This window comes from Entelurus aequoreus, linkage group LG04 (assembly GCF_033978785.1).
Source record: "Entelurus aequoreus isolate RoL-2023_Sb linkage group LG04, RoL_Eaeq_v1.1, whole genome shotgun sequence".
Lineage (NCBI taxonomy): Eukaryota > Metazoa > Chordata > Actinopteri > Syngnathiformes > Syngnathidae > Entelurus > Entelurus aequoreus.
The window spans coordinates 5,434,606-5,459,215 of record NC_084734.1 but is presented as its reverse complement, the minus strand read 5'-3'; the positions used below and the strand labels follow the sequence as shown (position 1 = coordinate 5,459,215).

General features: G+C 46.9%; 1 protein-coding gene across 4 annotated transcripts in view; it reads right to left on the bottom strand.

Annotated features, from left to right (window-relative positions):
• Window positions 1–3,955: 3,955 nt before the first annotated feature.
• Window positions 3,956–24,610, bottom strand: part of hrh2a (histamine receptor H2a) — a 73,268-nt gene continuing 52,613 nt past the window's right edge. For 2 of the 4 annotated variants that reach the window (XM_062044067.1, XM_062044068.1), the window contains one exon: window positions 3,956–4,758. In XM_062044067.1, the coding sequence (XP_061900051.1) occupies window positions 4,653–4,758 (106 nt within the window). In that variant the 3' untranslated portion in view covers window positions 3,956–4,652. Of the gene's footprint in view, window positions 4,809–24,610 lie in introns of all 4 variants that reach the window. The other 2 variants (XM_062044069.1, XM_062044070.1) reach the window with 2 other exon arrangements.

The following is a 24,610-nucleotide window of genomic DNA, read 5'->3' as shown; positions in this document are numbered from 1 at the left end:
GTTATTTATTTCATTGGAACTATGTTTATATCGTGTGTTTGTGTACTGAAATTACGGCAGAACTGATGGAATGTGGGCCGACTAGTATGAAGCACAAACCTGGTGAATTGTAACAAACTTAATATTTTGCATTTTAAGAAAGACATGAATATCGTGAACATTTTTTATTGTGTAAACTAGATACATGTTAACTTATTGTTACGTGTACGACTGTGAGGTTAACTTTAGTTTGATAAGCCGAGTAGACAATGCGGTGGTAATATTAGCCGCCATTTTAGGTTAGCCGCCATTCTTCAAGAAGAAACATACAACTTCAAAAGTGTGATAATGTATTATTTACAGTGTGTACAGAGAACGCTGTGACTTATTTGCTTCATGACCTGTCGTGCAGGTCAGGTTTTTTTGTCCTGTTGTGAGTTGTTGAATTGGATTGGAGCCGCCTGCGAGCTGTGGGAAACACATCTTCAGTGGGCACAAGATGGCGCCGAACCCACCGAGACATTTCTAGAACATTCGCCGCGATTTCAGGTGGACCTGTTTGCTCCCAATGTGGTAGGACCATTGAACCTTATTTCTTTCCTCATCTCAGCCAAGGTTTGAATAATTTAATTTGGACTTTATATTTCCTGAAAAAATAAAAATAAACTAGTTAACGCAAAAGCAAACTACGAAACAAATTATGAATTGTTTACCCGTGTCGACGTATTCGTTTAATCTGGAGCTAGAAGATGTTTAAAGAGGACGTAAACTTAAAATCAGAAGTATTTATTCCCTATTGCAGTGGTTCTCATATGGGGGTACGCGTACCCCTGGGGGTACTTGAAGGTATGCCAAGGGGTACGTGAGATTTTTTTAAAATATTCTAAAAATAGCAACAATTCAAAAATCCTTTATAAATATATTTATTGAATAATACTTCAACAAAATATGAATGTAAGTTCATAAACTGAACATCAAATCAAGTAGGCTATTCCATTCATTACCATAAAGCCAGAGTTTCCCCCATGCCATGATGGTTTGACCCTCACTAAAATGTCTGTCAAAAAGAACTGTGAAAAGAAATGCAACAATGCAATATTCAATGTTGACATCTAGATTTTTTTGTGGACAAGTTCCATAAATATTGATGTTAAAAATTTATTTTTGTGTGAAGAAATGTTTAGAATTAAGTTCATGAATACAGATGGATCTCTATTGCAATCCCCAAAGAGGGCACTTTAAGTTGATGGTTACTTCTATGTGTAGAAATCTTTATTTATAATTGAATCACTTGTTCATTTTTCAACAAGTTTTTAGTTATTTTTATATCCTTTTTTCCAAATAGTTCTAGAAAGACCACTACAAATTAGCAATATTTTGCACAGTTATACAATTTAATAAATCAGAAACTGATGACATAGTGCTGTATTTTACTTCTTTATCTCTTTTTTTCAACCAAATATGCTTTGCTCTGATTAGGGGGTACTTGAATTAAAAAAACGTTCACAGGGGTTACATCACTGAAAAAAGGTTGAGAACCACTGCCCTATTGGATACAATTATAATACAATTTGTCTGAGCGCTGTCTGTCCCTAGTAGCATTGAATACGGGCGACTTACACAGGGCTGTCCGGACGCGCCCTTCCCCTTGCCTCTTACAATATATGTATGAATATGCAATGAGGTGTCTGCTTCCAGGCGTGGAATCTTCCTCTGCCTTCCTTCCCACTGTCGGGAAAATGAAAGGATTTTAAGTGCGCCTTATAGTCCGAAAAATACGGTACACTTTCCATGGCCTTACAGTACAAATTGATAAAAGTCTTTAAAATCCACATTTATTAAAAACATATCTGAGCTCTTTGAAGAGAGCTACAACAAGGAGGTCTGAAGAGTCACATGCAGGTAATGTAAGTACAACAACCAGTGGTATATATCTAGAACATATATATATATATCTCACATATATGTCTTTCTTTGTGTGTTAGTTTGAAAAATGAAAAATCTGGTCTTTTAGGCTGTGAAGTTGTGTAATTAACTGAACAGTTGAGTTGGAGTAATTTTGAAATATTAGCTTTGGCCTACTTACTGTTGTGTGGATGTTCGGATGGTTAGCCTGCAGACAGTGCGTCCATGTCTTCTCTTTCTTCAGATGTAGAAGACGTATTTTATTGAGATGTGTAGCAATACAGTAAGGATGTAACATATGAGAATTTTATATTACGGTTATTGTGACCAAAATTATCACGGTTATCATTATTATTGTGGAATTGTTGAATGTGCTCCAAAAGTAAATACACACACCCTAAAATCTTTTGATCAAGTTATGTTTTAAACATAACTGAAATAAATAGACTGTAAAAGAACCCACTACTTCGCACGTCTTGTGTTTTTTATGCTTCACTAATATTGTTTTAGTGTTGGTATGTATTTAGTTTTAATGGCTGAACTTTTATTGTTTTAAATATTGGTTTGTACTGTAAAACTAATATTTATTTAAATGAAAAGTGAAACACAAAATAAATTACAGTATAATTATGTATTATTTCTGGCAGGGGCCTTGTGTCCTACTCTGTTCAGTGGTCCTCAAACGCACCGTAGAAACACTCTCTTTCCTTCTGAGGAAAGATCAATCATCATAATTCCGTTCTAAGAGAGCACAGCTTGTAGGTTCAATATTTACAATTGAATAGCTTAGTTGCCCAGACATTAATGTGTTTGTATAAGTTTAGATTGGGGGTACGTTGTTTCTTAATAAGGAAACACGTTAATGTTTTCATGTTAGCATTTAAAGAGGAACTGCACTTTTTTTTGGAATACTAATTGACAAGTTTTACGGTGGTTATCATCAATACTGTTTATCGTTACATCTTTAGTGAAAAGTGTACCAGTCTGTCACTCAAAGTCATCTAGGGTACAGGGAGTCTATCTTCATAACACACACTGTTTTTTGACTGGGGACAGAGGAACTCAGTTGCATAATTGGCCATGACGCATGGGCATGTCATTTTTATGGACGCTGTAGAAAATAAAAAGGGAGTAACAAACATGAAAAGCAAAACAAATGGTTAAGAATACAAATTTTTGCTTGTTTTGTGTTTTTTTAACAACGTTACGACTTTAAAAAGGGTCTGAATACTCGCCAAGTTGGCAACAGATTCTCTGTCAGACCAGCCAAAGTCATGAGGCCATCTACATGCAAGCAACATTTCACCGTAAGCAAGAGCAACAACGCCAAATTAATTTGTGGTCTAAATTTATCTGTGGCGGACCGCCACAAACAAATGATTGTATGGGAAACACTAATACATATAACAATTTCACCAACAAATGGTGTCATGATCCGTGGTCCGGATCAAGTTTTTGTTATGTTCTGTTAGTTTTTGACTCTTAGTTCCTGTTTGACACCTGAGTTTGGTTTGGTTGCCACGGCTACTTATGATTTTCACCTGCCGCTGGTGTTCGGGACGCTCACCTGACTCTAATCAAGAGATATTATTTAAGCCTGCCTTTGCCAGTCAGTCGTCCTGGCGTCATTGTTTGTCTCATGCCTTGCCAAGTAAGTCTTGCTAGTTTCATGCCACAGTTCCCTGAGTGTTCCAGGCCATAGTTTATGCTAAGTGTTTGCTGCTTGTTCCTTCGCTTTGTTTTCCGTTTTTTGTACCTCTTTGCGTTTTGTTCAAGTTTAAATCATGTTCCAACCTGTAAGTCTTGTCCGGAGTGATCCGTTTGCATCCCAGGGGAACAAACCTCGCGGTAAGCTGCAACCCCACCGTGACAAATGGTCCATACGGTCTTCATGTCTGTCACTTGGATATTTGAGCAGAAAGATTCTTGAAGCGGCTGAGCAGTAAAACTCAATAAACGGATGTGAAGAATGCTTTTTACAGTCAGTGCAATAAAAGAACGAACAATTTAAAGAGATTAATCAGCCTTGAGGAGAGTGTGCATTAGAAGAAGTTTTTTTAATATTGTACAGTTGACATTTGAATGTAAAAAAAAAAGGAGAGGCCTGGATGTACCATGCATTCGAAAAGTGTCCAGACAAAGTTCTTAATCAATAAATACACCAATTGGGAGCTGGACGAGACACCTTATTTCCTGCTGAATCTTAAATCATATCACAAAGACATTTTGGAAAATGCTATGCTTAAAGCTTTCTGAAAACAGTTTGGAGAAGCCCCTTTTATGTCAAAACAATATTCATTAAGTCATGATTGGATGAGCTTAGAGTGTGGAAGAACTTCAGGTGTATTCTTTAACGTATACAATGAGTGCTAACAAGTCAGTCGTTTTAAATACAAGTACATATTTATTAAAATCATTTTATAACTGAGTACCGCGACCCCGAGAGGTACAAGCGGTAGAAAATGGATGAATGGATACTACATTCTAATACAGTAGATCTCATCATCTATGAAGCAAGAGATAGCTTGTAATTCTTCATGCTACCACTAGAGAGCACTCTTGATGAAGCATCCAAATGTACAATACTTTTTGTGGTCATGTTAGTTCCTCCAGGCATACATATCGGGAGAGTGTTGCTGCCATTATTAGTGATGATGTGATACAGTAGCAAATAAAATGTAAAGAAGTTGTCTTTTTGTTGTATCACCTCTTTTGGGATGAAGTGTGCATTGATGCTTCGGTCTTATGAGGTCTTCCATTTGACTCGATTACTTACTGACTGTGCTAACAGGTCTCTCTGTTGTGGCTTGTGCTGCTGCCTGGCTCCTCAATCCATCCCCTCTGGTATGGTTGCATATTTGTGATGTCATGAAACTGGGCGCAGAGAAAAGCATCATGGCACGTCAGTCAGCTGTGTGGCCTTCCTTAACAGTGTTATGTCCACGGGGAGGGAAAACGACAAACTTTAACAACAAATCTGATAAGTCATCTTAAAATTCACCGATTGTGGAGATTTTTGGAAGGAGTAGAAAGCTGTCTGTGCTGCTAAGCCGAGATCTAGTCTTTTTTTTGATTTTTTTTTTGATTGATTGAATCTTTTATTAGTAGATTGCACAGTTGAGTAAATATTCCGTACAATTGACCACTAAATGGTAACACCCAAAAAAGTTTTTCAACTTGTTTAAGTCGGGGTCCATGTAAATCAATTCATGGTAAAAAGTGGCGACTGCAGCAAAGGTAAAGCCACAGACGTTAGTCCTTCCATAAGTTTATCAAAGTGCAGTTTAAGGTCGTACGGTATACCGGTATTAGTATATAGTACCACGGTACTAATGAATCATATTCTAAAAGGTACCGTACTCATTACAATAAAATGACTGCAGTCATTTCCATTCTATCATTTTCTAATACAGGTGATTTGGCCCCTTTACAGTAAAAGTAACAAACCTTGTTTTTCATGAGCTACGTATGTACTAGTTTTAAATGTCTGAGTGAGGGTTCTGGTTTGGAAAGCATGTGTACCTCTTTCAGAGATCACATTAAAAAATATTGCCATGTTCCACAATGAGATGTGTGCTGTAGCACAAGCATAAGATGAAGTGTACATTCCTGTAACGTTCTGTCTGTGAAATACATCATTCCAGTTTTTACTACCATTTATGTAATCTAGTAACAGCATTTCATGACTATCTGTAAATTAACATTTTTATTGAATGACAGTAGAATAAAAACACATCTGATGTGAGACTGTGGGTATACTATACTTGTTTCTGCATAATAAGAGTTATAAGCATATAACTCTCCTAAGTCGGCTAACTGTTAGCTTTAAGCTAACTAGAAAAAATATATATAATCCGCTGTTAATGACATTGATTTGCTGTGTGTGCGCCGCATTATAGTGTAGCAACCTGACAGTTATAGTTTATGTGTGGTGTTAAAGTTTTCAGACTGTTTGTGTAGCCATAAAGACATCAGTGGCTGAGTCTAATGAGTGCGTCTGTTGGCGCAAGTGAGAGAGCAAGAGCAAGCTCTCTGTCATCTGTTCATATGACAGATGACACAGTTGGTTTTGTATGGCAGAAAATGACCCGTTTTGCCGGATAGTAGTTTTTTGAATTTTTTTTATGGTGTGATTACAGTCTACAAACAGTTTTGCTCATAAAAAGTGATCAATGGACACATGTTCAATAATTGAACAGTGTTGTTTTATCAGTTGCACCCCCTTGTCGTCACCTGTCAATCACAGAGTTGCATTGCAATGTCAGACATAATAAATTATGTGTTTATTTTTTATTTTTGTTTTAGTTGGATTTTATTTTGTGCGTGGCATTAATTTACTGTGTGCTGTAATTTGCTGGACAATATGGACGAAAAAGTATCTCGATATATTTTTACTTACACTCGATATTCGTTATATACCTCGATATATTATCCGGTGAAAATATACATGTAAAGATATTCATTTTTGAGAAAAATTCACTGAAATTGAAGTGAATGACAACTGTACTGTAAACAGTCAATGGCACTTTTATTAACCCAGTTAGTCAAGATGGGTATTACCAGCACATAAAATAAACTGTTTAAGGAGCACAGAGTTACATAACATAAATAAAATAGAAAAACAAAGAATGCATACATAAAATAGAAAAATATTCTTTCTACGTAAAATAAATAACATAGCTGTGCAAATAATACAAAATGTATCAAACTCAGATAAAGACAATATTTGCAGGCAGGCACTTTTTCATTCCCAGTCGACGATGTAATGGACTCACATACATATACGGTTCTGTGGTCCTACTAGACCACATTTCTGTGGTCAGCGCGAAGTAAGTGTGTAGAGGTTGCACTCTAGTGGGTTCCTCGGACCACCACACACTGCCACGAGAGCCCGCTTTCAGGGTACAACACTGTTTTATTTGTATCAATGTTGAGAGCTGTTTGCTTTCCAGCTAAATTTATTTTTCTCTGTCCGTGTCGCTCCTTCTCTCTGGCTCCCACTGCACCTCCAACCCTGTGTCTCGGTCCGGCTGCTGCTAATAAGGGCGACAGGTGATTAGATAACAAGGCCCACCTGGGCCATCTACTCACCTGTCGCTGTCTTCGGGGCCGTTCTTCCACACTCCGTTGCGCGGCAGGCCCGCAAGCCACGCCCCCCCTCCACAAAGTGACTTTACTTAATTGTGCGGTTACGATCTTCCTCACTTTGGCATACATTTTTGGCTACATTTCTCGTGCAAAATATGGCAACTGGTACCCAGGGTCAAGGACTTTGATGAGGCGAACAAACCCGTCACGTCCGAGGGTGAAAATGGGGAGTAGATCGTTAGCAATGTGATATGCGATCGCTCTGGTTATCTGTTGCCACCTTTTGCTGGTTTTCTCATAAGGCACTACGTGTGATACCGAAGCTTGCAGTGTACATTGTTTTAGTGCTGGGGACGTGGAAGTTTTATGCACTCTTCGTACTGTATTGCGTGTCACTGTTGTAGGTGGTGGAATAAGTTTGTTGTGCTCAAAGTTTTTGTAGCCACACGTTTCTGACACTCCCTACAAAACACATTCTCCTGCTTTTTGTCCAGTGGATTAAACCCGAACAACCGCCACACAACCGAGCCAGAAACATACCTGCCAACTTTTGAAACTCAAAAAGCCTTGTAGACAGTATAATACCTGGGATTTATATAGCGCTTTTCTAAATACCCAAAGTCGCTTTACACGTGTGTGTGGGGGGGGGGGGGGGGGGGGGGGGGGGGATTAAAACAACTTTATTAGGAAAAGAAACTAAGAAAAGAAAAAAAGAAAAAAAAATAGTAATAAAGAAACACCAAGGGCAGGGTAGTATCCAGGGGCCCTAGGCCCCGGTAGCTCCAGGACAAAGTCCTGGAGGGAGGGTTCAGCCCCTTGACGCAAAATGAATTTCAGCATTCAGACAGGTTAGATTGTGGCTAAAACCTTCACATTTGTCATAATCAGAGTGTCATGATCTGTGGTTTGGATCATGTTTTGTTTAGTTATGTTCTGTTAGTTTTGGACTTCTTTAGTTCCCGTTTGCGCTTCCTTGTTTGTTTTGTCACCATGGCGACTCATTGTGTTCACCTGTCTCTGATTAGTGCTTGCCCGCTCACCTGCTTCCCGAGCACTAATCAGAGGCATTATTTAAGTGTGTCTTTGCTAGTCAGTCGGCTTGGCTTCATTGTTTGCGTCACACCTATGCCACGTAAGTTTTGTTTATTCCATGTCCTAGTCTATGCTAAGTCTTAGCTTCATGTGTTTTAGGCACGCTTGCATCTTTGTTGTTTTGCCTGCATTTTGGAAGTTTGGTGATTGATGTTAAATAAACCAAATCCTACCTTTACGCCTTCGTCCGGAGCCGTCCTTTTGCATTTTGGTAGAACAACCGCGCAGCAAGCTGCGACCCAATCGTGACAGAATGAAGCCAGCTATCCGTTCTTCCGCAAGGGGCCACGAGGTGATGGAGACGCGCCGGTGAAGAGGGAAGCCAGCCAGAAAGGCTTCGCCTCGCTCTCAGGATGCGTCGTTCCCCCAAACTCCTCCTCCGGACAGCAGCACGCCTCAAGCAGCCAACTCTTCCCCTCAGTTGTTTGGTAAGACGGTATAGCTCGGTTGGTAGAGCGGCCGTGCCAGCAACTTGAGGGTTGCAGGTTCGATCCCCGCTTCCGCCATCCTAGTCACTGCCGGTGTGTCCTTGGGCAAGACACTTTACCCACCTGCTCCCAGTGCCACCCACACTGGTTTAAATGTAACTTAGATATTGGGTTTCACAATGTAAAGCGCTTTGAGTCACTTGAGAAAAAGCGCTATATAAATGTAATTCACTTCACTTCACAATACCGTGTCTCATTTTGCCAAACAATTTTTAGATTGGGCTGCAAGCCAAATTAACTCTGGCAACAACTTCACTCCATCCACTTTGAATGACGTCACTCCGCCCACTTCCGAGAACGTCACTGAACCGGCGTGCGGCTATGACATCACTCCGCCGGCGTCTTCAAAGGAAGTCTTTTTTTGCCTTCTGTCTCCCTTGGTCAGCCACCTCCTAAAGACTTTATGCCAAAAATAAAGCATTATCAGAAATTTTTTTTGGACATTAGGTCTAGTCAATCCCAGTCACATGATTTTCGGAATCCGCCCCTAAGGACTGTAGCCCCGCCCACGACACAGACTTTTTCCTCCTGTTCTCCCACACAATCTCAGGTGGGGGGGGAAAGAGACTTTCTGGACAATTTAGAGGGGAGGATTCTGCCCCCCTCCTGACCTCCTTCCACCCACCTGAAAAATGATTCCAGACTGTGGGGAGCGTGTCTGGTATCCGCCCCTTGAGGGGGGGGCTAGGGCCGGGAGCTGTGCTGGTGGGGTGGCTCAGCTGAGCCCAGCCAGGCAGCAACTTCCAGCCTGGCCGCCACCACCAGTCTTTCGGCCTGCCAAGCCGCAACCTCCGGCCCGGCCATCACCACCGGTCTTTCGGCCTGCCAAGCCGCAACCCCTAGCTAGGCCACCTCCACCTGCACCAAGGCTAACACCAAGTCCAAGGCTAGCACCAAGTCCAAGGCTTCCAAGGCTAGCACCAAGTCCAAAGCTAGCACCTGCACCACCACGCCAAGCTCCAGTTCCTGCACCACGCCAAGCACCAGTTCCTGCACCACGCCAAGCTCCAGTTCCTGCACCACGCCAAGCTCCAGTTCCTGCACCACGCCAAGCTCCAGTTCCTGCACCACGCCAAGCTCCGGTTCCCGCACCACGCCAAGCTCCGGTCCCCGCACCACGCCAAGCTCCGGTCACCGCACCACGCCAAGCTCCGGTCACCGCACCACGCCAAGCTCCAGTCACCGCACCACGGCTAGCACCAGTCCCCGCACCACGGCTAGCACCAGTCCCCGGACCACGGCTAGCACCTTTCCCCGCACCACGGCTAGCACCTGTCGCCGCACCACGGCTAGCACCTGTCGCCGCACCACGGCTAGCTTCGTCTGCTGCACCCACGCCTGCTTCGTCTGCTGCACCCACGTCTGCTGCACCCACGCCTGCTGCTACCACGCCTGACTCGTCTGCTGCCACCACGCCTGACTCGTCTGCTGCTGCCACCACGCCTGACTCGTCTGCTGCTGCCACCACGCCTGACTCGTCTGCTGCTGCCACCACGCCTGACTCGTCTGCTGCTGCCTCCACGCCTGGCTCGTCTGCTGCTGCTTCCACGCCTGGCTCGTCTGCTGCTGCTTCCACGCCTGACTCGTCTGCTGCTGCTTCCACGCCTGGCTCGTCTGCTGCTGCTTCCACGCCTGGCTCGTCTGCTGCTGCTTCCACGCCTGGCTCGTCTGCTGCTGCTTCCACGCCTGGCTCGTCTGCTGCCACCACGCCTGACTCGTCTGCTGCCACCACGCCTGACTCGTCTGCTGCCTCCACGCCTGACTCGTCTGCCTCCTCCACGCCTGACTCGTCTGCTGCCGCTTCCACGCCTGACTCGTCTGCTGCCGCTTCCACGCCTGACTCGTCTGCTGCCGCTTCCACGCCTGACTCGTCTGCTGCCGCTACCACGCCTGGCTCGTCTGCTGCCGCTTCCACGCCTGGCTCGTGGAAGCTGGTGATTGATGTTAAATAAACCAAATCCTACCTTTACGCCTTCGTCCGGAGCCGTCCTTTTGCATCTTGGGAGAACAACCGCGCAGCAAGCTGCGACCCGATCGTGACACAGAGTCAACTTTTGACACACAAAACAACTGCAAAAACGCCTGGCTCGTCTGCTGCTGCTTCCACGCCTGACTCGTCTGCTGCCACCACGCCTGACTCGTCTGCTGCCACCACGCCTGACTCGTCTGCTGCCACCACGCCTGACTCGTCTGCTGCCACCACGCCTGACTCGTCTGCTGCCACCACTGCTGCCACCACGCCTGACTCGTCTTTTGCCACCACGCCTGACTCGTCTGCTGCCACCACGCCTGACTCGTCTGCTGCCACCACTGCTGCCACCACGCCTGACTCGTCTTTTGCCATCACGCCTGACTTGTCTTTTGCCATCACGCCTGACTCGTCTTTTGCCACCACGCCTGACTCGTCTTTTGCCACCACGCCTGACTCGTCTTTTGCCACCACGCCTGACTCGTCTTTTGCCACCACGCCTGACTCGTCTTTTGCCACCACGCCTGACTCGTCTGCTGCCACCACGCCTGACTCGTCTGCTGCCACCACGCCTGACTCGTCTGCTGCCGCTTCCACGCCTGACTCGTCTGCTGCCGCTTCCACGCCTGGCTCGTCTGCTGCCGCTTCCACGCCTGGCTCGTCTGCTGCCGCTTCCACGCCTGGCTCGTCTGCTGCCGCTTCCACGCCTGACTCGTCTGCTGCCGCTTCCACGCCTGACTCGTCCTCGCCTGACTCGTCCTCGCCTGACTCGTCTGCTGCCACCAAGCCTGACTCGTCTGCTGCAGCTTCCACGCCTGACTCGTCTGCTGCCACCACGCCTGACTCGTCTGCTGCCACCACGCCTGACTCGTCTGCTGCCACCACGCCTGACTCGTCTGCTGCCACCACGCCTGACTCGTCTGCTGCCGCTTCCACGCCTGACTCGTCTGCTGCCGCTTCCACGCCTGACTCGTCTGCTGCCGCTTCCACGCCTGACTCGTCTGCTGCCGCTTCCACGCCTGGCTCGTCTGCTGCCGCTTCCACGCCTGGCTCGTCTGCTGCCGCTTCCACGCCTGGCTCGTCTGCTGACGCTTCCACGCCTGGCTCGTCTGCTGCCGCTTCCACGCCTGGCTCGTGGAAGATTGATGTTAAATAAACCAAATCCTACCTTTACGCCTTCGTCCGGAGCCGTCCTTTTGCATCTTGGGAGAACAACCGCGCAGCAAGCTGCGACCCGATTGTGACACAGAGTCAACTTTTGACACACAAAACAACTGCAAAAACGCCTGGCTCGTCTGCTGCTGCTTCCACGCCTGGCTCGTCTGCTGCTGCTTCCACGCCTGGCTTGTCTGCTGCTGCTTCCACGCCTGGCTCGTCTGCTGCTGCTTCCACGCCTGACTCGTCTGCTGCCACCACGCCTGACTTGTCTGCTGCCACCACGCCTGACTTGTCTGCTGCCACCACGCCTGACTCGTCTGCTGCCACCACGCCTGACTCGTCTGCTGCCACCACTGCTGCCACCACGCCTGACTCGTCTTTTGCCACCACGCCTGACTCGTCTGCTGCCGCTTCCACGCCTGACTCGTCTGCTGCCGCTTCCACGCCTGACTCGTCTGCTGCCGCTTCCACGCCTGGCTCGTCTGCTGCCGCTTCCACGCCTGGCTCGTCTGCTGCCGCTTCCACGCCTGACTCGTCTGCTGCCGCTTCCACGCCTGACTCGTCTGCTGCCGCTTCCACGCCTGACTCGTCTGCTGCCGCTTCCACGCCTGACTCGTCTGCTGCCGCTTCCACGCCTGACTCGTCTGCTGCCGATTCCACGCCTGACTCGGGGCGGTATAGCTCGGTTGGTAGAGCGGCCGTGCCAGCAACTTGAGGGTTGCAGGTTCGATCCCCGCTTCCGCCATCCTAGTCACTGCCGTTGTGTCCTTGGGCAAGACACTTTACCCACCTGCTCCCAGTGCCACCCACACTGGTTTGAATGTAACTTAGATATTGGGTTTCACTATGTAAAGCGCTTTGAGTCACTTGAAAAAGCGCTATATAAGTATACTTCACTTAACTCGTCTGCTGCCGCTTCCACGCCTGACTCGTCTGCTGCCGCTTCCACGCCTGACTCGTCTGCTGCCGCTTCCACGCCTGACTCGTCTGCTGCCGCTTCCACGCCTGACTCGTCTGCTGCCGCTTCCACGCCTGGCTCGTCTGCTGCCGCTACCACGCCTGGCTCGTGGAAGCTGGTGATTGATGTTAAATAAACCAAATCCTACCTTTACGCCTTCGTCCGGAGCCGTCCTTTTGCATCTTGGGAGAACAACCGCGCAGCAAGCTGCGACCCGATCGTGACACAGAGTCAACTTTTGACACACAAAACAACTGCAAAAACGCCTGGCTCGTCTGCTGCTGCCACCACGCCTGACTCGTCTGCTGCTGCTTCCACGCCTGGCTCGTCTGCTGCTGCTTCCACGCCTGACTCGTCTGCTGCCACCACGCCTGACTCGTCTGCTGCCACCACGCCTGACTCGTCTGCTGCCACCACGCCTGACTCGTCTGCTGCCACCACGCCTGACTCGTCTGCTGCCGCTTCCACGCCTGGCTCGTCTGCTGCCGCTTCCACGCCTGGCTCGTGGAAGCTGGTGATTGATGTTAAATAAACCAAATCCTACCTTTACGCCTTCGTCCGGAGCCGTCCTTTTGCATCTTGGGAGAACAACCGCGCAGCAAGCTGCGACCCGATCGTGACAGAGTCAACTTTTGACACACAAAACAACGGCAAAAACCATAAAGAGTACAAACAATGTTTATTCTATTAGTTAACTTCCTTTATCTGAATAGCCATTTTTGATTTGTAGCATGAAATAACAAATATCTTGCAGTCATTTTGTTTGTTTCAAAATGATTCAACTATTCAATGTCAAAATACAAACAGAAATAATGAACAAAATGTCAGCTACTGTCTTGTTCTAAAACACTAATGAAAATGAAATCTAGCATTTAGACAGGCTATACTGTAGCAAAAGTCATCACATGTGTGTTCTTAATTGTGGAATCGTGTATTCCACGTCTTCCATGTCGAGAGCATTTTTGATTTGTGCTTACATGGTAAACAACTAAAATGAACGTGTTGGGCATTGTTTTATTCAGACGCATACATTTGTCCAAATGTGGCCAAGTAAATGCATTGTGGGTTTCCTGGACGTTGTCTACATTGCTAAAAGAAAAAAATCTAAGAAAGAGAATTGTTTTAACACTATATTGAATCGCTCTGTTTTTAAAATAAATTGTTTTTGAATTGGAACCCATGTATGTAGATTTGTATCGAATTGTCCATCACAAAGAGATGAACAACACTACCTCACATGTGTTTGAATAAAACATTTTTTTATGCAAGTCAACCATGATGGCGTTAGCTAGCAAAATAAACTTTTACCTTGTTTAGGCTTGTTTGCTGCTCTTAAATATGCAGGATGATTTCTGGTAGTGTTGTATCACTGATGTAGTGCTACTGTGAAATGTCAGCTCTGTTTCAACATTTCACCACAATATCTGTCTTTAGGTTTTAAATGATCGCAAAACCTCTCATCTTCCATGAGATCTTTGCTGTCTATCAACTTTGTCGTTTTTCTGAGCCACCCCTTTAGCCGCACTCCATTAGTCCCGCCCCCTACCTGCACACACAGGCTACATTACCGGCAGTGCAAGCTACATCACCAAGTAAGCGCACTTCTCTTGCGTGTGCTGAAGCAATACAATGTCCATGTATTTTACTCATTCAACAAATCACTGAAGCAACAAAATACTAATCGAATGAATTGATTTAATTATTGATTCGTTGCAGCCCTAAACACAACATTACACTGTAATGCTCTTCTCATTCAGTAAGATAACAAAAATATTATGTACATCTTAAGTACAGAATTATCCATTGCAGTTCCACACCAGTGCAGTACTGAAGTTACAGTACATAAAAACCCTCCCAAATATTAATAAGATTAATGAACAATAAATACATCTTTATAAAGACATCATTTTTGTACTGAATCTCATTAGTGTGTAAGTGTAACTAATGCAGTATCTGCTGCATGTAAGCTATACAGTAAACATACAGTGGTACCTCGGCTTTTGTGCACACCAATTTTTGTATGATTTGGTTTTCACCAAAAATGTTCACCAAAATATTTACCCCGTTTACATTTACCGTCTCGGTTATTGTAGGGCTCAACATTTCACACAAGAAACTCGTCCCTTCGCCAATGTATGCGATTCCGTGGAATAAAATGACCTAAAAAACCCCAGAGTCAAAGTCTCTGTACTTTTTAAAAATTATATACAATAATAAAGTAAGCCATAATTAAGGGTCAAAGAGTTGCGAGTTTGGGAACTTTGATTAAGAAGGTGAGAAACACTATTAAAATTGGCTCTCTGCTCATTAGCACCTTCACCAACAATAAAAGTAAAAGTGAGGTCAAATGTACATACATTTTTCATTTGCCACATTGCCAAGATACCTGTGGTGGTGGGGGCGTGGTCAATGTGACGTCATTGTTTGCTGTGATGCATATATTTTCTTTAAAAAGGCAAAACATACTGTATGTGAACATATATTTTTTAAATAAATGTTATTTTTTATTTTAGTATTAACATACATTTTTTCTTACATAATAAAGTTTTGCTCTTTTTTGTCAATTCTTGCTGCTTATTATACAATGTAACCTGTTTTCCTACAGATATATTTATTCATTTTAGTCACTCTTTCTTTTATTAAAACCGTTTAGCAACAAATCTAGCATCTATTTCTGGTGTTATTGTAGACTGTACTCGTGTTTAGAGACTCTTTACTTCTGTCAGTCCATGTCCGCGACAAAAAGAAAGCTACAGAGAGCCTGACGTCACACTTGCTTTGCGCTGCTGGAAGGCTTCCTCTCCTAAAAAGCTGCCACTGTCATGTATACATTTTGAAGATCGCTGTACGCAGGTATATCTCGGATACATTAAAGTATGTCTATAGCGCGGACATGCAGCCTCTGCTCCAGACGACCCTGTGCGAATTTCTTATGTCATCACATCTGGTTTTGGCAGTGCTGTTTTGTTGATCAAAGTATGTATTCTTTTCAGGTCAATAGTGCGCAAATAATAAACTATATATATATATCGATTCATACTGTAACTATCTGCTGGTGTTAAAGTTTGTTTGTGTGTTATGTTCATTGCTTCCGTGGCCTTGAATGCACCGTGTTTGCGGAGGATGAGGAAGTGTTGTGTGTATCACGGAGCACGGAGGTGGATGTGTGTGCACAGAGGAATTACTTGTTGGAACTGGGCCAGTTGTTAGCATAATATTGGCAATAAAAGCCAAAAAAGCGTTGTACTGTCTGTGTCTTCTTCTGGACATTATAATACCTTAACTTTAATTTATTTTCACGTAAAAAAAACCCCCAGTGGTGACGGTGTGGCGGCTAATATTGTGTTGTGGCGTGCTCCCACAATCAATCACATTAAAGGCCTACTGAAATGAAATGTTCTTATTTAAACGGGGTTAACAGATCCATTCTATGTGTCATACTTGATCATTTCGCGATATTGCCATATTTTTGCTGAAAGGATTTAGTAGAGAACATCGACGATAAAGTTCGCAACTTTTGGTCGCTGATAAAAAAAGCCTTGCCTGTACCGGAAGTAGCGTGACGTCACAGGTTGAAGGGCTCTTCACATTTGCACATTGTTTACACCAGCAGCGAGAGGACCTGTAACCACACGGCTAATGCTGTGCCGCCTGGCGAAGCCTATCAATGCTGTTGCTAACGACGCCATTGAAGCTAACTTAGCTACGGGACCTCGACAGAGCTATGCTAAAAACATTATCTCTCCACCTACGCCAGCCCTCATCTGCTCATCAACACCCGTGCTCACCTGCGTTCCAGCGATCGACGGCACGACGAAGGACTTCACCATGATGATCGGTGCGGTCGGCGGCCCGGAGACGGAGGAAGTCAACCCAGACAGGTGAGGACAGCGGCGCGGCAGCGGACGGCGTTGTAGCTTTTAATGACACCCCGGCCGCCATCAGAGTCGGCAAGAAACATATATTTCCCCAAAGTTACGTACGTGACATGCACATAGCGGCACGCACGTACGGGCAAGCGATCAAATGTTTGGAAGCCAAAGCTGTACTCACGGTAGCGCGTCTGCTATCCAACTCAAAGTCCTCCTGGTTGTGTTGCTGCAGCCAGCCGCTAATACACCGATCCCACCTACAGCTTTCTTCTTTGCAGTCTCCATTGTTAATTGAACAAATTGCAAAAGATTCACCAACACAGATGTCCAGAATACTGTGGAATTATGTGGTGAAAACAGACGACTTAAGCTGGCCACCGTGCTATTCCAAAATGTCTGCTTCAACCTGTGACGTCACGCGCAAACGTCATCATACATAGACGTTTTCAGCCGGAAGTTTCGCGGGAAATTTAAAATGTCACTTTATAAGTTAACCCGGCCGTATTGGCATGTGTTGCAATGTTGAAATTTCATCATTGATATATAAACTATCAGACTGCGTGGTCGCTAGTAGTGGCTTTCAGTAGGCCTTTAAAGTTTCTGCATGTAAAACTATAATTATTCTCCATGAAATGTGTTTGTGTTAATGTTTTTGGGCGCATTAGGTTTTCATACGATTTGGTCTTTGTCTCACCTTTGGTACGGATTACTACTGCACAAAAACCGATGTGCCACTGTGTTATTTGCTTGAACTAATACACAGGTCAATATGAGCTAAATATTAAGAGCCGATGTGAACCAGGTGAAGTATCTCCACTGTTCTTGGAACAAAAGTCTTGGCTTGATAAGAAAGTGACCATATGTACACTGTGGATGACACTGTTGTATGTCACAGTTTATTTGTTCACACAGACACTACTCGCTGTGGGGTTTTGCCTACTACGAGTTTGTAAGATATATCGATATATTTTTAAACAAGATATGAAATAACAAAATGTAATATCGATGTAATTTATTTCACGTTAAAATGACCAAACGCCGCTTATTTCTCGTGTTCCTTGTTCTCCCCCGCTCCCCCTCCATGGGCTACTAAATGGGTTATACTTGTATAGCGTTTTTCTACCTTCAAGGTACTCAAAGCGCTTTGACACTATTTCCACATTCACCCATTCACACACACAATCACACACTGATGGCGGGAGCTGCCATGCAAGGCCCTAACCATGACCCATCAGGAGCAAGGGTGAAGTGTCTTGCTCAAGGACACAACGGACGTGACGAGGTTGGTAGAAGGTGGGGATTGAACCAGGAACCCCCAGGTTGCTGGCACGGCCACTCTCCCAACCCCCCCACGCCGTCCCCTAAACACCTCCCCTTCCTCCTTCCAAGACGTGGTTGCACATATAAGAACATCCATGATTGGTTGGTTGTTTATTATGATGAGTCACGATTGGTCAGGGACAGGCCAATCAGAGGCAAGATAGGGCGGGTCATTAAATCAGGAAGAGAAATCCCAAAGTGCCTGCCTGCAAATGTATTTTTTTAATCTGACTGTCCACGCCTGGCTCGTCTGCTGCCGCTTCCACGCCTGGCTCGTCTGCTGCCGCTTCCACGCCTGGCTCGTCTGCTGCCGCTTCCACGCCTGACTCGTCTGCTGCCGCTTCCACGCCTGGCTCGTCTGCTGCCGCTTCCACGCCTGGCTCGTCTGCTGCCACCACGCCTGACTCGTCTGCTTCCACCACGCCTGACTCGTCTGCTGCCACCACGCCTGACTCGTCTGCTGCCACCACGCCTGACTCGTCTGCTGCTGCTTCCACGCCTGACTCGTCTGCTGCCACCACGCCTGACTCGTCTGCTTCCACCACGCCTGACTCGTCTGCTGCCACCACGCCTGACTCGTCTGCTGCTGCTTCCATGCCTGACTCGTCTGCTGCCACCACGCCTGACTCGTCTGCTGCCACCACGCCTGACTCGTCTGCTGCCACCACGCCTGACTCGTCTGCTGCTGCTTCCACGCCTGACTCGTCTGCTGCCACCACGCCTGACTCGTCTGCTGCCACCACGCCTGACTCGTCTGCTGCTGCTTCCACGCCTGACTCGTCTGCTGCCACCACGCCTGACTCGTCTGCTGCCACCACGCCTGACTCGTCTGCTGCCACCACGCCTGACTCGTCTGCTGCCGCTTCCACGCCTGGCTCGTTTGCTGCCGCTTCCACGCCTGGCTCGTGGAAGCTGGTGATTGATGTTAAACCAAATCCTACCTTTACGCCTTCGTCCGGAGCCGTCCTTTTGCATCTTGGGAGAACAACCGCGCTGCAAGCTGCGACCAAATCGTGACACAGAGTCATCTTTTGACACACAAAACAACTGCAAAAACGCCTGGCTCGTCTGCTGCTGCTTCCACGCCTGACTCGTCTGCTGCTGCTTCCACGCCTGACTCGTCTGCTGCCACCACGCCTGACTCGTCTGCTGCCACCACGCCTGACTCGTCTGCTGCCACCACTGCTGCCACCACGCCTGACTCGTCTTTTGCCACCACGCCTGACTCGTCTTTTGCCATCACGCCTGACTCGTCTTTTGCCACCACGCCTGACTCGTCTGCTGCCACCACGCCTGGCTCGTCTGCTGCCACCACGTCTGACTCGTCTTTTGCCACCACACCTGACTCGTCTTTTGCCACCACGCCTGACTCGTCTTTTGCCACCACGCCTGACTCGTCTGCTGCCACCACGCCTGACTCGTCTGCTTGCACCACGCCTGACTCGTCTGCTGCCACCACGCCTGACTCGTCTGCTGCCACCACGCCTGACTCGTCTGCTGCCCCACGCCTGACTCGTCTGCTGCCACCACGCCTGGCTCGTCTGCTGCCGCTTCCACGCCTGGCTCGTCTGCTGCCGCTTCCACGCCTGGCTCGTGGAAGCTGGTGATTGATGTTAAATAAACCAAATCCTACCTTTACGCCTTCATCCGGAGCCGTCGTTTTGCATCTTGGGAGAACAACCGCGCTGCAAGGTGCGACCCGATCGTGACACACTGTCAACTTTTGACACACAAAACAACTGCAAAAACGCCTGGCTCGTCTGCTGCTGCTTCCACGCCTGACTCGTCTGCTGCTGCTTCCACGCCTGACTCGTCTGCTGCCACCACGCCTGACTCGTCTGCTGCCACCACGCCTGACTCGTCTGCTGCCACCACTGCTGCCACCACGCCTGACTCGTCTTTTGCCACCACGCCTGACTCGTCTTTTGCCATCACGCCTGACTCGTCTTTTGCCACCACGCCTGACTCGTCTGCTGCCACCACGCCTGGCTCGTCTGCTGCCACCACGCCTGACTCGTCTGCTGCCACCACGCCTGACTCGTCTTTTGCCACCACACCTGACTCGTCTTTTGCTACCACGCCTGACTCGTCTTTTGCCACCACGCCTGACTCGTCTGCTGCCACCACGCCTGACTCGTCTGCTTGCACCACGCCTGACTCGTCTGCTGCCACCACGCCTGACTCGTCTGCTGCCACCACGCCTGACTCGTCTGCTGCCCCACGCCTGACTCGTCTGCTGCCACCACGCCTGGCTCGTCTGCTGCCGCTTCCACGCCTGACTCATCTGCTGCTGCTTCCACGCCTGGCTCGTGGAAGCTGGTGATTGATGTTAAATAAACCAAATCCTACCTTTACGCCTTCATCCGGAGCCGTCCTTTTGCATCTTGGGAGAACAACCGCGCTGCAAGCTGCGACCCGATCGTGACACACTGTCAACTTTTGACACTCAAAACAACTGCAAAAACGCCTGGCTCGTCTGCTGCTGCTTCCACGCCTGGCTCGTCTGCTGCTGCTTCCACGCCTGACTCGTCTGCTGCCATCACGCCTGGCTCGTCTGCTGCTGCTTCCACGCCTGGCTCGTCTGCTGCTGCTTCCACGCCTGGCTCGTCTGCTGCTGCTTCCACGCCTGACTCGTCTGCTGCCACCACGCCTGACTCGTCTGCTGCCACCACGCCTGACTCGTCTTTTGCCACCACGCCTGACTCGTCTTTTGCCACCACGCCTGACTCGTCTTTTGCCACCACGCCTGACTCGTCTTTTGCCACCACGCCTGACTCGTCTTTTGCCACCACGCCTGACTCGTCTTTTGCCACCACGCCTGACTCGTCTGCTGCCACCACGCCTGACTCGTTTGCTGCCCCACGCCTGACTCGTCTGCTGCTGCTTCCACGCCTGGCTCGTCTGCTGCTGCTTCCACGCCTGGCTCATCTGCTGCTGCTACCACGCCTGGCTCGTGGAAGCTGGTGATTGATGTTAAATAAACCAAATCCTACCTTTACGCCTTCATCCGGAGCCGTCCTTTTGCATCTTGGGAGAACAACCGCGCAGCAAGCTGCGACCCGATCGTGACACACTGTCAACTTTTGACACACAAAACAACTGCAAAAACGCCTGGCTCGTCTGCTGCTGCTTCCACGCCTGACTCGTCTGCTGCTGCTTCCACGCCTGACTCGTCTGCTGCCACCACGCCTGACTCGTCTGCTGCCACCACGCCTGACTCGTCTGCTGCCACCACTGCTGCCACCACGCCTGACTCGTCTTTTGCCACCACGCCTGACTCGTCTTTTGCCATCACGCCTGACTCGTCTTTTGCCACCACGCCTGACTCGTCTGCTGCCACCACGCCTGGCTCGTCTGCTGCCACCACGCCTGACTCGTCTGCTGCCAACACGCCTGACTCGTCTTTTGCCACCACACCTGACTCGTCTTTTGCCACCACGCCTGACTCGTCTTTTGCCACCACGCCTGACTCGTCTGCTGCCACCACGCCTGACTCGTCTGCTTGCACCACGCCTGACTCGTCTGCTGCCACCACGCCTGACTCGTCTGCTGCCACCACGCCTGACTCGTCTGCTGCCCCACGCCTGACTCGTCTGCTGCCACCACGCCTGGCTCGTCTGCTGCCGCTTCCACGCCTGGCTCGTCTGCTGCCGCTTCCACGCCTGACTCGTCTGCTGCTGCTTCCACGCCTGGCTCGTGGAAGCTGGTGATTGATGTTAAATAAACCAAATCCTACCTTTACGCCTTCATCCGGAGCCGTCCTTTTGCATCTTGGGAGAACAACCGCGCTGCAAGCTGCGACCCGATCGTGACACACTGTCAACTTTTGACACACAAAACAACTGCAAAAACGCCTGGCTCGTCTGCTGCTGCTTCCACGCCTGACTATGTCTGCTGCCACCACGCCTGACTCGTCTGCTGCCACCACGCCTGGCTCGTCTGCTGCTGCTTCCACGCCTGGCTCGTCTGCTGCTGCTTCCACGCCTGACTCGTCTGCTGCCACCACGCCTGACTCGTCTGCTGCCACCACGCCTGACTCGTCTGCTGCCACCACGCCTGACTCGTCTGCTGCCACCACTGCTGCCACCACGCCTGACTCGTCTTTTGCCACCACGCCTGACTCGTCTTTTGCCACCACGCCTGACTCGTCTTTTGCCACCACGCCTGACTCGTCTTTTGCCACCACGCCTGACTCGTCTGCTGCCACCACGCCTGACTCGTCTGCTGCCACCACGCCTGACTCGTTTGCTGCCCCACGCCTGACTCGTCTGCTGCTGCTTCCACGCCTGGCTCGTCTGCTGCTGCTTCCACGCCTGGCTCATCTGCTGCTGCTACCACGCCTGGCTCGTGGAAGCTGGTGATTGATGTTAAATAAACCAAATCCTACCTTTACGCCTTCGTCCGGAGCCGTCCTTTTGCATCTTGGGAGAACAACCGCGCAGCAAGCTGCGACCCGATCGTGACAGAGTCAACTTTTGACACACAAAATAACTGCAAAAACCATAAAGAGTACAAACAATGTTTATTCTATTAGTTAACTTCCTTTATCTGAATAGCCATTTTTGATTTGTAGCATGAAATAACAAATATCTTGCAGTCATTTTGTTTGTTTCAAAATGATTCAGCTATTCAATGTCAAAATACAAACAGAAATAATGAACAAAATGTCAGCTACTGTCTTGTTCTAAAACACTAATGAAAATGAAATCTAGCATTTAGACAGGCTATACTGTAGCAAAAGTCATCACATGTGTGTTCTTAATCGTGGAATCGTGTATTCCACGTCTTCCATGTCGAGAGCATTTTTGATTTGTGCTTACATGGTAAACAACTAAAATGAACGTGTTGGGCATTGTTTTATTCAGACGCATACATTTGTCCAAATGTGGCCAAGTAAATGCATTGTGGGTTTCCTGGACGTTGTCTACATTGCTAAAAGAAAAAAATCTAAGAAAGAGAATTGTTTTAACACTATATTGAATCGCTCTGTTTTTAAAATAAATTGTTTTTGAATTGGAACCCATGTATGTAGATTTGTATCGAATTGTCCATCACAAAGAGATGAACAACACTACCTCACATGTGTTTGAATAAAACATTTTTTTATGCAAGTCAACCATGATGGCGTTAGCTAGCAAAATAAACTTTTACCTTGTTTAGGCTTGTTTGCTGCTCTTAAATATGCAGGATGATTTCTGGTAGTGTTGTATCACTGATGTAGTGCTACTGTGAAATGTCAGCTCTGTTTCAACATTTCACCACAATATCTGTCTTTAGGTTTTAAATGATCGCAAAACCTCTCATCTTCCATGAGATCTTTGCTGTCTATCAACTTTGTCGTTTTTCTGAGCCACCCCTCTAGCCGCACTCCATTAGTCCCGCCCCCTACCTGCACACACAGGCTACATTACCGGCAGTGCAAGCTACATCACCAAGTAAGCGCACTTCTCTTGCGTGTGCTGAAGCAATACAATGTCCATGTATTTTACTCATTCAACAAATCACTGAAGCAACAAAATACTAATCGAATGAATTGATTTAATTATTGATTCGTTGCAGCCCTAAACACAACATTACACTGTAATGCTCTTCTCATTCAGTAAGATAACAAAAATATTATGTACATCTTAAGTACAGAATTATCCATTGCAGTTCCACACCAGTGCAGTACTGAAGTTACAGTACATAAAAACCCTCCCAAATATTAATAAGATTAATGAACAATAAATTCATCTTTATAAAGACATCATTTTTGTACTGAATCTCATTAGTGTGTAAGTGTACCTAATGCAGTATCTGCTGCATGTAAGCTATACAGTAAACATACAGTGGTACCTCGGCTTTCGTGCACACCAATTTTTGTGTGATTTGGTTTTCACCAAAAATGTTCACCAAAATATTTACCCCGTTTACATTTACCGTCTCGGTTATTGTAGGGCTCAACATTTCACACAAGAAACTCGTCCCTTCGCCAATGTATGCGATTCCGTGGAATAAAATGACCTAAAAAACCCCAGAGTCAAAGTCTCTGTACTTTTTTAAAATTATATACAATAATAAAGTAAGCCATAATTAAGGGTCAAAGAGTTGGGAGTTTGGGAACTTTGATTAAGAAGATGAGAAACACTATTAAAATTGGCTCTCTGCTCATTAGCACCTTCACCAACAATAAAAGTAAAAGTGAGGTCAAATGTACATACATTTTTCATTTGTCACATTGCCAAGATACCTGTGGTGGTGGGGGCGTGGTCAATGTGACGTCATTGTTTGCTGTGATGCATATATTTTCTTTAAAAAGGCAAAACATACTGTATGTGAACATATATTTTTTAAATAAATGTTATTTTTTATTTTAGTATTAACATACATTTTTTCTTACATAATAAAGTTTTGCTCTTTTTTGTCAATTTTTGCTGCTTATTATACAATGTAACCTGCTGAGAATTGTTTTCCTAAAGATATATTTATTCATTTTAGTCACTCTTTCTTTTATTAAAACCGTTTAGCAACAAATCTAGCATCTATTTCTGGTGTTATTGTAGACTGTACTCGTGTTTAGAGACTCTTTACTTCTGTCAGTCCATGTCCGCGACAAAAAGAAAGCTACAGAGAGCCTGACGTCACACTTGCTTTGCGCTGCTGGAAGGCTTCCTCTCCTAAAAAGCTGCCACTGTCATGTATACATTTTGAAGATCGCTGTACGCAGGTATATCTCGGATACATTAAAGTATGTCTATAGCGCGGACATGCAGCCTCTGCTCCAGACGACCCTGTGCGAATT